Raw genomic sequence first — 12,928 nt, forward strand, 5'->3', positions numbered from 1 at the left:
AAATGAATGTTCTTCTAAACACATTACTATAACTCAGAAGACAGACTCTTAGCCTTAATAATAGCAACAATGATAATGAACAATACTGTTGTTAGTAATAGAATATATTTCTAAATGTCAGTAATGGTATTTTTAAACAAAAAAGGCTAGCAATGTAATGTAAATGTGTGCTATGAGGAACATCAGCATGTAGCTGCCAGACAATCTCAATGAAGGATTTTGTTGTTGAATTATGAAATCATTGTGTTTGATATTATTATACACACACATTCCAGATATGATGCAGATCACATTCAAGAAGGATTCCAAGCAGCCTCCGAGGTCATCATTAACCCTCTGCCAAGCAGAGTTTATAGATAATTATTAAATAAATCTATAGCATATACCTAGTTCTAGAACAGTTTCTAGAGTGTCATTCTTTGCTCATTGTGATGAAAGCATGGTTAAGGTACAATAGAAAACATTGTTTTCTACTTTTCTCTAGACCACATAGATATGTAAGGACACACCCATGTACCATTTTCAAATGGCTGAGCATAAAATGTCATGTACAGATTCTTCTTTTTGGACACATCTGTTCTGCACCTGTTTTCTTAATGTTCTATATAGATCATCTCCTGGTGTTCAAAATACTTGCCCTCTCACAGAAAGTTTCATTTGGACACATGAAAATGTATGAACAATCCTCCTACCTTTAGCAGATAAGCTTGGCAGTCACTGACATAATCATACTCCAATCCGTCAAAGGTGTAATAATGTCGATCTCCATAAATAGTGCATACAGCAGGACAGGGGTAACTAGTGCAATTGAATATCCCTCTCCGACAAACACTGTAAGGAAAATTAACAATCAGTATCTTCTCATAGTAGGGTCATTTTCTTTTTATTTTCAAGAAAAAAGCTTTCTTAAGTTCTTTATTTCAAGTCATACAGAAATTCATGAAAGGAAGAAAATTCTCAGACCTTGAAACACAGAGCTATTCTGTGGATTGCTTCTGAAGTTATTGGTGATGCCATGGCAGAAAAGTGTTAAGCATTTTGCCATCAGTATATATGTACAATAAAAATGCATAAGAAATGAATGCAAAATCTTGACATTTTTATGGCTTATGCAAATATTTCCATCACTGCCTCCAGTGCAGATAAGACACCATGCCACAACATGCTCATTCATAAAACATCAATATTATATTTTTTCTCAAGAAATTTTGATAAAAAAATGCATATATTCAATGTAAAGACCTCCAGTTGCTACCTGTAAGATTTCAGGGTATCAGACAGGTACAGAATGAGTTTAAGAAATAAATGCTGATATTTTGCTGGATTACTTTTCCTGTCAGCTACATTCAGTGACTGACATGAATTTGTATGAAGGTAGTACTGACAGCCTCTAGTTTTGCTTGTGTAAGTGTATGGGCTCAGTTGATTTGCCAGTTGAGTTTTTAACTGATTAAAAGATGCCATGCCAAACTTTTTATTATTGTTATTAAATATACACTTAAGATAGATATTTTGGCTAGCAAATTATAATGGCTGAAAAACTGTTTTGCATCAATATTGGTTAGGTAAGGCTCCTTGAAAAAGATACTGGGTGCTGGCTCATTTTCCAATTTTAATACTTTTCTATTTCTTCTTTTTTTTTTTATTGCCCATCATCTTCCTATACCGTCGCTCATGCTGACTGGTAACTAACACTGCAAACAGTCCAGTTCCCATGGGAGCAGACTATTTACCACTGTCATACAGTTAAGTTTTCGGTTTTTTCTCCTTGGTTGTCTTTCATGATATTCTATTCTCCAAAATTCCAAATGTCTTTTCTTTCAGAGATTAACTGGTATGTGTGGAATCAAGCATTTGTTCTTGACTGCTTTTTAACTTGGATATCTTCGGCTTCCTTTTCAGACCTGAAGAAGCACTTACTCAAAAGTCTGCCTACTCTTCCAAGTCTGTTAGTGAGCCTAATAAAAGAAATACCCTGTAATTGTCTATAAACAAGCATATACATTTCTGATTTTCAATGCACTCGAAACATTTTCTGTATCAGTTTCACCTCGTGGCTAGACCCAGATGATTTGCAAGTATACAAAATGCATGTCACTCACCAGGTATAACATGGTGTAGCTATCACTTCTCCTGACAGAAACTCCCTGTCTTTCCAGGTGCATGGACAACTGTCAGGAATATAACATTTCCCTCTATGCTCAGCCATCCTTCAAAACAAAAGAATTCTTAAGATGAAAGCAAAAATTCACAAGTAGCTCAACATAACTGAATGTGTAGTGTATGGTCTAAACCCTGCCAAGGGCAGCCCGTCTCCCATCCAGCCAGGACAATTGTTTCAGCAGCAAAAGCTGTCTGAATCAAATGAACTCCACTGCGCGCAGCTGGAGACCTTGTGAAGCTCACAGCTGCAGCTCTCCTACCTCGAAAGGGGCATGTTTGTGTGGGGCAGCAGCTCCTATGCAAGAGCACAGGTAGTGTAGGTACTCCTCCCTGCAAACTGCAGAGCATCTGTGTATTATCTGCAGAGACCTCTGCGCAGAGCAGCAACCATCCTCTTCTGAGCACAAGATAGTGAGCTGGGCTATGGCAGCTGTTGCAGAGTTAGCAGAACAAAAGAAACAATTTACAAAAGACAGTGGTGGAAGTTACCTGCCTACCCCGGGAAAGTGAAAACAACTAACAAAGTTAAGACAAAAAAAAGCAGCATTTAATGCAAAAGGCAGCAAATCTAACAAGATCATGAATAAGTGACCTGGAGATGTGGTTAACCACTTTTTGCTATCTCCTCATTTCCATCTGCTCAGCAACATTAACTTTTTAAAAAAATGTTACTGACACTCCCAATGCTGCTCTTTAGGGGAGCAATTCCTGCAGCTGTAATTGCAACACATGGTTGAGAGGTGTTTTTGAAGTATGATCTTGAGACTGCTTCACTTGAGGTTAAAAGGAATACATAGATTAGAGGTTTTTTTCCCCATAATTACTGATTCATTAAAAATTAACTGGTTTTAAGTAAAAGAGTCAAGTGTTCAGAAAAATGATCAAAGATAGGAAAGTTCTAGAATGGTTGGCTTGGGAAGGTCAAGTCTCTGTTAATGGAGATTAAAAATCTGCCAAGAATAACATAGGTATTGCTGATGCTACCTAAGGACAGGAGCATAATTTAGCCCCATGAGTTCCCTTTCCATACTACTCTTTCACACTTCTGTAATTCAACTTATCCTCTTATACCTCCAGCTCAGTGTTAGAGTGACTTTCAGTGTATCTTCGGGTGATTAATCTACTGTCATTTTTAGCTCATTTCCTCATGAAATTTTGAGCTATTCTATTCAATTGTTATAGCATACCAGAGACTTTCAGTGTTTCGTATTGTCACCTCTTTAACTACTGACTAAAAGAAGTAAAAGCTGTCGTGCAAGAATAGAACAATAGAAAATGTAAACCATTTTTACTTTAAGAGGACTATTTTTTGCATACTAGAATCCATCCTGTCATGGGTTGAAACCCAAAGGAAAGGGTTTCAATGCCACACACAAGCTGCTTTACTTTGTGAGCCCCATAAACACCCAAGATGCTAGAATAACGTTCCAGTCTCCAGGACAATTTAATATTCCACCCCAAAAGGTTAGGTCATTGAATCAAACAGTGGGTATTCATAGAAATAAGGTGGGAAAGGAGAACCAAAGAGAAGAACAGCATCTTAAGAGAATAAAAAAATGACATAACAGTGAAACTTCTCATAACAAGTCTTTCATGACTTGTCCACATAGGTTTAATATCGTGAGGTATATGCTTAACATTTTCTTGTATAAAAAAGAGAACTTCTGAAGTCAGTTTTTAAGACAACCCAGCTGGCCACTTCCTAGTTAAAAGCCATACTCACTTCTTGGAACCATAAGCCTGAAAGGCATAATGGTTCCAGAAATACAATTTAACACTGATAATGGTACTAACTGCACTAAAAATTACACATTTACTTTTCTATCTAATAGAAAAATAAGTGTTTATTAACAAAATAATTCATGTGTTTTACCCCATTATTTGACTGAAACTTGGAATTTGGCTTGTCTGTACCCCTTTTTACAGTTTATCATTCAGAAAATAATCAAGTAACACATGCAATTTGAAATGGTGTAATACTACTTGACTGTGAGAATAGAGCTTTAGCTCTGTTTTTTAATTTATATTTTAATTATTTCACATTTTCAAATGAACTTTCATGACAATGCTGTTAGTTTAAGTTCATGGAAATACCATGGTGAAGTTTCAGTAAAAATTTACTCGTATTTATATGATACCTTTTACGTATTCATGCATTTTTGTGTTAAAAATAATTGTTTATTCCTATAACACTAATGGTCTTGACAGGTAACTTCTCAGTTCAGGCAGACGTTTTAGAGGACTACAGAATATCAGGCAAGAACAACTAGTGAAATCTTAAATAGCTATGCCTGAAATCTGTCAGGAATTATAGCAGTCTTATTACACTCTGATCTGTGCACAACAGATACACTGTCAGGGGACTACTGGCTACACATACAGTGAAATAAAATCAAACGTTGGGAAAAAACAGGGAACACTCCACCTGAGGTCAAATTGTTGCAATTGGCACAGCATATTTGATTCTTTAAATCTGAAAGTGCGCGCAACAAGTATCAGGGGAGGGAATGGAAACAGATTGAGGGAGTGGTGGTTGATCCTGTCAGAAACTTCACAACATATGCTTTTAGATTTTGTACTTTGATTTGGCCCCTGCAAAGCTCAGCAGACTGTTTCTGGGCACCAAATACAAATATATGAGCTGAGAAAACAAATACTTTGTCTGAGTTCAGAAAGGAGAGAGAATGAAGGGGGAGAGGGCAGGATCCATGATGCACCCCTCACCTCCTTGCCCCAGCTTGGGCATCAGTCCTGTAAGCCTGAATAGAAGTCTAGGTGAGACAATCACCTGGGCAGTAAGCAGGAACACAGATGGTTTACATTACGATTTTTTGTCATGTTTGCTTTTACACTCAAATAAACTACACTGTGCAAGTGGTGTGAGTCATCTCCTGCCCAGAGACCCCCAAATACCAGCCAATCAGACTGGTAGCAAGCTGGATATCTCATGGGATAGTGAAATCATAGTCTCAGGATGGAGAAACTGAGGGACTCCGACTGAGGAAGCATTATAGCATGGAGCCTCACACCAGCAGAAAGGTGAAAAGGGCTTTCAGAGACAAAGAGTTAGCCTCTTGCAGACTGCATATCTGCAAAAATTTATAGAACAATAGCTTCAGAGGTTTGATACCACTGGAATTTAAAAACCAAGCAAAAAAATATGCAGTTAAACTGTGAAAAATATGTATATGGCTTGTGCTCAAGGTTGTTCTGCCAAAGCTTACCCAGGGGGGCAAATGCAGCCACTTGCACAGGGTGGTGAGGGGACACAGGAGAAGTTCATGGCAAGGTTTGCACAAGAGATCACGCAATTCACACCCGCTGCTGGTAATCCAGGCACAGGAGATCTGCAGTCATAGTAGATTTTTCCTTCAGGGCATATGTGAACTTCAAATGCAAAATGCAGGTTAAATGAGATCAACCCTTCTTTTACACTGAAGGTTTTCTATTTGGTTTTGTTCACAATCTATTTATTTTAATGCACAGTTAGCCTACATTACAGTATACATAAGAATACAATCTGAATAAAAGTCTGTAACTTCATTTGTATTACAGAGATATAAAATTAACATATGTTTTAATGTAAAAAAAATAGACCAAAACTTAATATTAAGCATCTGGATCTATGTACCCTGGTTCTGATACACAGCCCATTCTGAAAGATGGAGTAATAATGCCTTAGGTAGACAGAATCTTCAGAAGTGGCATAATTTTCAGTGTACTGAAATCCCTTCTAAATCTATTAGAAATTAATTAAAAATTTACTTTCTAGAAATCAAGACCATAAGGCTTCCTAAACATGGATAGTGAGCCTAATTTTAGGTATTCCCGTGAGAACATATTGACCTACACCTCACATGTAATTATTTATTTTTTTAATTTCCCAAGTGACTTAGTAGTACAATTTGTGCTATGGAAGAAGGAAAAAGAAAAGACCAAGACTTGTGCTCCCAACCTCCTATTTTAAATATGTCATTACATTAAGTATCTCATAATGAAAATACATATGAGGAGAAAATCAAATGACTATTCAATGTCAAAAACTTTCTCTGTGCAACTGTAATATGAGACAAGACTGTAAATTACCTGTATTTTCTGTAGTGGTTTCAATGCATTTCACTGTTCCATTCAAACACTGACTGGAAAAGAAAAACAAACCCATCTTTATTCAAGGGGAAAATGTTTTGTAGCCACAATGTTAAAAAAGATAATACAAATTAATTCCATTTAAACAGAAATCAAGGGGAGAATTAGAATTAAGATCTGAAAGCATGAGTTCTGACCAACATTTTGTGGGTGTTTTCTAATCACTGATCTGTAATGAGGGCCCAAACTAACAAAGGTGTTTATGTACTATTTAATTGCCTAATTTTCACTAAAATAAAAAGGAAGCTGGGTATGTCAGCCTCTGCGGGAATATAGAGCCAGATGATTCAGGATGCTGGCAGTGTAACAGAAAATCTTATCTGCCTTGGTGAATATGAAAGGATAGAGTACGCAAATTTCCTGTTGCACAGACATTAGGATACATGGCTTTGGTCTTTTCATGATGAAATACAGAATTGCAGAAAAACACTTTCCACAATAAACCCAGTCCTCATTTTTTCATTTTCCTCTAAAAAAATGTGGAAAAAAAATAATGCAATGCAGAGACATAGCAATGGCAGAAAAAATGTAGCTCCTACTCTCACCTCTTGAACTACATGATTACCAAGCTTCAGTTATAACAACTATAATATATAAAACCTCAGCAAAAATCAGCCTTGACACTCAAGTCACAAACATGATTTTAAATCAGCAGGTTGAGAACATTTCTTGTAAAATGAACAAGTTTGACCAGGAAACCTGGGAGGTTTCCCCACTCATTTCAGTGAGGTCAGGATTCCGTCATAAATTAATAATACAAAATGACACAAATATAGCTCCCTGCAAGGCTTTGTTTGAAAGACTTTCCAAAATAGAATCACATTATTTATTCTTCCAAAACAAGCCTCATATTGCTATCATAATGTCCCCAGGTCTAAGAACAGGACTACAACCTCTGTGTGTGTGTTTTGAGTTACTCTTTAGTCCCTGGCTTACAGAATTTTCCAGGTATTCTGTTGTTAAAATAAGCAGGTACATAATCCAATTTATATTAGTCTCTCTTTTACTAAGTGTATAACAAAAATAAAATCTTGATGCAATAGACCTTCATTCTAGGTGAAAAAATTCTCAAGGCTCTTGAGTAACATCCAGACTGTGATACATGAAAGATAAAATTCTTGGCGCTCAAACCTACCAGGAGCCTGTTGGCGTTGGGAGGATTTCTCCAGGGTGGAGGGCTTTGCCCTTGTAATGACAATGACAGGCAGATCTGTTAAAAGAATATTTATTCATGTAGACACAAAAGCAAGATGAAATGGGATTTAAGAGCAATTCATTTATCAAGCTATTATGGTAAGTAGGCCTTATAATTTATTAACTCAATTTTTATATTTACAGTATACTTCTAAATGAAAAACCTAAAGGATGACACTCTGACTGTATGAAGTCAGTGGCAAAACTCCTGCCATCTTCAACAAGGCCAGGATTTTCCTCGTCTCCACATTATTTATTTACTGTTTCTGTGCAATAGTCTTATAGAAAGAAGCTTTTCTTCACAGTTATGGGAGTAGTATGGCAACATGTTTTTCCCATTCAAAGTACTGTCAAAATCATGGGGCAGAGGAACTATCATAGCAAAATCCATTAACTTTGTCTGTGATAAGAGCCAGATGGGATAGAAGTAGCAACAGAATTCCCTAGAAACCATGCAAAACTATGGGAATACCAAGTTACCTCACACTCTTTAATAGTCTGAAACAGTCTTTATCCCTACAGTATGAACTTTCCTGATCTTTCCAAAACATATGTCGCAATGAACAGCAATAACTCTGTATAATCTTGAAACTTATATAAACATTCATTACAGTTTTTAATTCAGTACCTGAACTCAGTAACTCCCCATGGTGGTAAGCTGTATAATTTTGGTACACAATGTACAAAAATTATTTCCTTTCTTTGACTGTTTCCTTCCATTTAACTGAAGGGGTTTGCATTGTGAGACAGAAAAAAGACAGTCCTAATCACACTCTCCATACTATCCCTGACTTTATGGATTTCTACTACATAGATTCCTTCTCATTTTTTATTAAGTGTTAAAAACAAGGTTTTCATGTGAAAATGCTTTCCCATTAATTAAAAATTTTCATCACCCTTCTCTAAAGCAATGTGACATATCTTCTCTGAAGTGAAGTAGCTTGCTGCACACACAGTAGCAGATGAGGCCCCACTATTGATTGGTACAAAATGATATGAAATCTTCATGTATTGCTTGCTATCCTGTTTAGGTTATCTACGTCTTGAGAGAAACACCAGAAAAACTACTTTAAATCTTGCTGGAAAGAGGAAAATCTGCCTACGCATATATTCTGTTTTCTTATGACTTACATTGATACGCAAAAGTTGACTGACTCTTCAAAATATTTCCCATCAGGACAATTACATCCTTCTGCACAGTCATCACCACAGATATTTGCCACAGAAAACGAAGCACAGGAGTGTTTACAAAAAGAAGAGCACTGATGATAAAGCATACCACTGTGACACATCACAGCTGGAGGAGAGAGAGGGAGAGAGAAGGGAGAACAACATACTCTTAAATTGTGAACATTAGAAAACAAAGCAATATATCATGGGAGTGCAGAACAGCAAAGCAAAATGGTCTCTTGCTGCACTGAGGTGAGTTAAAATGCATGAGGAAAATATGCTTTTTTACTGATTTCTTAAGTTAGAAATGTTTAGATTCAGGTGGGTTTATGTTAGACGATTCCTTGGCTGGAATGGTCTATTTTGTAAGAAGTGTCTATTCTTTATGTATGTTAAGTGTGTGTGGTGGGTGTGTCTATCTAGTAATTCAGGCTTCAAGAGAGGAAGAATGGTCCAGTTAGGCTTGAGGCATTACTCCATGGTTTAGAAATGCCTTGTTTTAAATCATTGCTATATCCTACTTGGCAAGTCACTACCTACCCTGCCTTGCCTGCTCTGGGGAGCCCCCACCACCCTGGCTTGCCTTTGCTTAGAGAACAGCCCTGCTTCTGCCACTCCCTGATTACTTTAGCCTGATAGGCGCTTCCATATGACTCAGGGGTTCAAAGTCAGAAATTTAAATTCTCTCTGTAGCCAACGGAAAGGGACAGGACCCCCTGTGAGGCATCTCAGGGTCCCCAACTCAGATGCCTAATGTAAAGGCTATTAGCGTTCCCCCCTGAGTATGTCATTAGCCCATGGCACAATTCTAGTTTCCAGCAAAAAACATCAATCCCTGTATTTTGCAGAGCAAATGAGATTTGTAGAATTTTACACATTTCTAAAAGATACTCCATTCTGCCAACATTACTCACCACAGTAAGAAATATGAGATCTGAAGTCAATGATGACCCCGTGCTTGCCACAGACGTAAGCATAGTGTGCCAGAGCATTACACAAACAGCTGCTTCCACACTTGCATGCATCAAAGCGGCATAGGTGGTAGTATAGTCCTGGACTGATGTAGGCATGGCAGGGAGCAAAAACTTCTTGGTTGATGATATCACAGTGAGATGCATACCCAGCTAAAAGAAGGTTTTAGCCAGATCCATTTTAATATAACAGTTAAGAACATTAAAACCAAACAGCCAGTTGTGCAACAAAAACTTGTATACAATGTCTTTCTGCAAAGTTCTATAGTTTAAAACTGACATTGTAACTACTCCCTCAACAATAAACTTCACTTAAGATAAAAAGAACTATATAAATACAGCTATGCCTTCCTCTAGTAGTGCAGGAAACTTAAATGGCAAAATAATATATCTCAAAAGAATTAGTTAGAAGAGACCTCTAGAGCTTGGAATATGTTTTTTCCTACTTGGTGCTTCACTTAGCTTTGAAATCAGCAATGGCCATATACTTCTTGGCAGGTGGACTGAGGAAGAATTACAAACTGGAGCTCGAGGGCATGCAAGTCCCAAGCTGGCCATATATCTTCTAGTGCCAACAGACACTCCTCCTACCACTGAAGCATACTACCACCCCAAACGGTGGAATATCTCAGGAACACCATAGTGTGGATCATATTTAAGCCAATTTTGCTGCTAAAAGAGTGTCCCTACCCTTCATCCTCCCTGTTCATTCCCACATGCACACACTGACACAAGGATTTCTGGAGTCTCTCAGTAAACTAGATTCAAGGAATGAACTTGACTTGGTTGAAAAGTAACCTGACAAAGTAAGTAAACAAACAAACAATCATTTCTTTTTCAGTTTCACCAGATTAAGATCATCACAGACCTGGAAAAATGCTTGTGCTGGCTCAGCACAGGTGGGAGCATAGGGCAGGACTACTTACTCAGGGACTGCTTTTTCCAGTTATGATTACAGGATCGCAGGAAAATTCAGGCTGGAAGGGACTTCAGGTTATGTAGTCCACCCTCCTGCTCTAAGCAGCTTACATTTATGTCAAACTCCACCTTCACTGAGGAAGCACAGAACTGAAGGTGAGGTATGAAGTATCTTGGAGAGAGCAAACTTGGCCAAGATGTACTGCTTTAGAAGACAGCCAATGCTGAAGGCATAAAAAGTCTTAGAATGCCCCAGATTCTTAAAGTTTTATAGTTATTCTAGGCTTGCTCCCACAGGCTCTAAATATGGCCAAATCCCACATCCTTAGTGAGGTCTTATGTCTGAAACATCAAAAACATTACGCTAAATTCTGACAGAATTGGTAACTACTGTCTGTCCATTGTCTTCATTAACTGAAAAAAACGGCAACATGGAAAGAAGGAGGCAGTGAAAGTTCAATGCAAAACATAGGCACGTCAACTGGCCAAAAGTAAATCTTTACTCAGGAATTTGAACAAATCCACAGAGCTCAGATTGTTTTCATCAGTTTGTTCCAGAGAGCATAGATGTAGGATAAAGAAACTTTTCATGTAACAAGCATGGAGAAGTCAGAGAGACAGGACTTTTGATCTGAACACACTCAGCAAGACACTGTCTCCTGTACTTTGTCAATCTACAAACTTGCATCGCATCATTCCTCTTGACTTGCATAATTTACAGGACTACAGAAAGTGTTCTGCCTAACACTCTGCATGTCTATTAGACAGCAGAATTTAGGAATCATGGCCAGTACACCCAGCATTAAATGATCAACTAGATGTATTTACGAAGGACTTACTTCATTTTACATGCTAAATATATGAAAAGAACAGTCTTTGCCAAAAAAATAAAAAGGAAAGAAAGAGCGTACATCTAAAACTGAAGTTGAAATACATGTATGTGCAACTCATTCATAGAGAAAAAATATCCCATAATAATAAAATACAGCTAACTCCAGATTTCCATGTGAAAACATACCATTTTGCTGATTAATGTTGCAGGGATCAACCACAGGAATATTGATAGGCACAGAACAAGCTGAGGAAACCTTCCATGCATTGGCATGAAGTTGTGGGGTCCCTTCTATCATCCCTGCTGGAGAACTGGAAAGCAAAAGATCAACACTGCAAGCATCTTGCTGATCTTATGGACTATATGGTTAAGGATGCAAGTACATCAAAAAACCTTAGATTCATAGTCACATTGAACATTCAACATGCCAAAAGAATTTCCATCTGTGAGGTATAAAAGAAGAGAGGGCTTGTGAAGCTTTTTCCTCAATACTTTACTCATGCGAAAATTCTCTTACACTCAAATTCTGCCCTCACGCTTTATTCAGGTACTGTGAAATTGATTCAAGGAGGCATTAATGAAAGGACAATTTGGCCTTTATTCAAGTACATACATTCAGTGAAATGTCAAAAATTTGACTTGTTAGCTAATTTCAGTGTTCTAGAGGGAGGCTGTCTGCATTTTGATACTGTTTTTCACCAAGTATTTCAAAAGCATTTATTATTGCTAGAAAAAGTTTTGTGACATTATAGCTTGAGGAATTTTTGAGGAAATTAAATAAAGAATAAGGAAAGTGTGTCCTTCTAATTAAACTCTTCCTGTCGTTCAGAATTATATTTTTTTTCCATTAAAAATTGATGTTGGAAAAAAAAAATCAAGCAGTAGTAAGTGTTAATCATGTGGGGATGATCTGGTATTATCATCCACTCTTTTTGTCAGTGCTCATGTATTTGCTCTGATGATAAGGGAGCAACAGGGAGGAAAAAAAGTGCATTCAAGTAATATCATCATCCAATAACTTCTATAAATAATATGGTAGTTTTCTAGAATTACTTAGCTAAACATCTTAGAATGACTTAGCTAAATTTAAGAGTTTCATATTTTTAAAAGTGACTAACATTTTAATTAAGAGATTTTATACTGGTTAGTTTAATAAAGTATGAGCATGTTAATTAAATTAAGTAATCAGATGATTACATTCAACAAAACTTTTCACTTGTTATTAAATACAATCTAAATGTGCAATATGCAACTTACAGAAAATCGTCTCTCAAATTCCCATTGTACGTTCCACATAATCCTAATGTTCTTCTCTTCCAGCTGACATCAACTTGGACATAGATCCTCTCTCCATCTTTAGCAAACAGTATCTTCAAACCAAAACTAGTTTTCAGTTGAACAAAGAAAGAAGATATATTCTGAATTTCAATAGCCCCTGCACATAGTAAAAGAAAAAGAAAACCAAAGTCACTGAAATCCAGCCTGTATTAGTTTACCCCTTAAACAAAATAGATTTTGAAAACTCAGAAATAAA

General features: G+C 37.0%; 1 protein-coding gene across 1 annotated transcript in view; it reads right to left on the reverse strand.

Moving 5' to 3' along the window:
- The window catches only part of OTOGL (otogelin like), a 102,002-nt gene that overhangs the window by 64,812 nt on the left and 24,262 nt on the right, over window positions 1–12,928 (reverse strand). The window contains exons 17-25 of the mRNA XM_074825887.1: window positions 12,652–12,829; window positions 11,581–11,705; window positions 9,588–9,797; window positions 8,635–8,800; window positions 7,445–7,519; window positions 6,250–6,302; window positions 5,388–5,550; window positions 2,103–2,210; window positions 693–831 (exon numbers count right to left, since the gene is read on the reverse strand). Of these exons, the coding sequence (XP_074681988.1) occupies window positions 693–831; window positions 2,103–2,210; window positions 5,388–5,550; window positions 6,250–6,302; window positions 7,445–7,519; window positions 8,635–8,800; window positions 9,588–9,797; window positions 11,581–11,705; window positions 12,652–12,829 (1,217 nt within the window). The remainder of the gene's footprint in view (window positions 1–692; window positions 832–2,102; window positions 2,211–5,387; window positions 5,551–6,249; window positions 6,303–7,444; window positions 7,520–8,634; window positions 8,801–9,587; window positions 9,798–11,580; window positions 11,706–12,651; window positions 12,830–12,928) is intronic.

The sequence above is a fragment of the Strix aluco genome, chromosome 5, assembly GCF_031877795.1.
Source record: "Strix aluco isolate bStrAlu1 chromosome 5, bStrAlu1.hap1, whole genome shotgun sequence".
NCBI classification, from domain to species: Eukaryota; Metazoa; Chordata; class Aves; order Strigiformes; family Strigidae; genus Strix; species Strix aluco.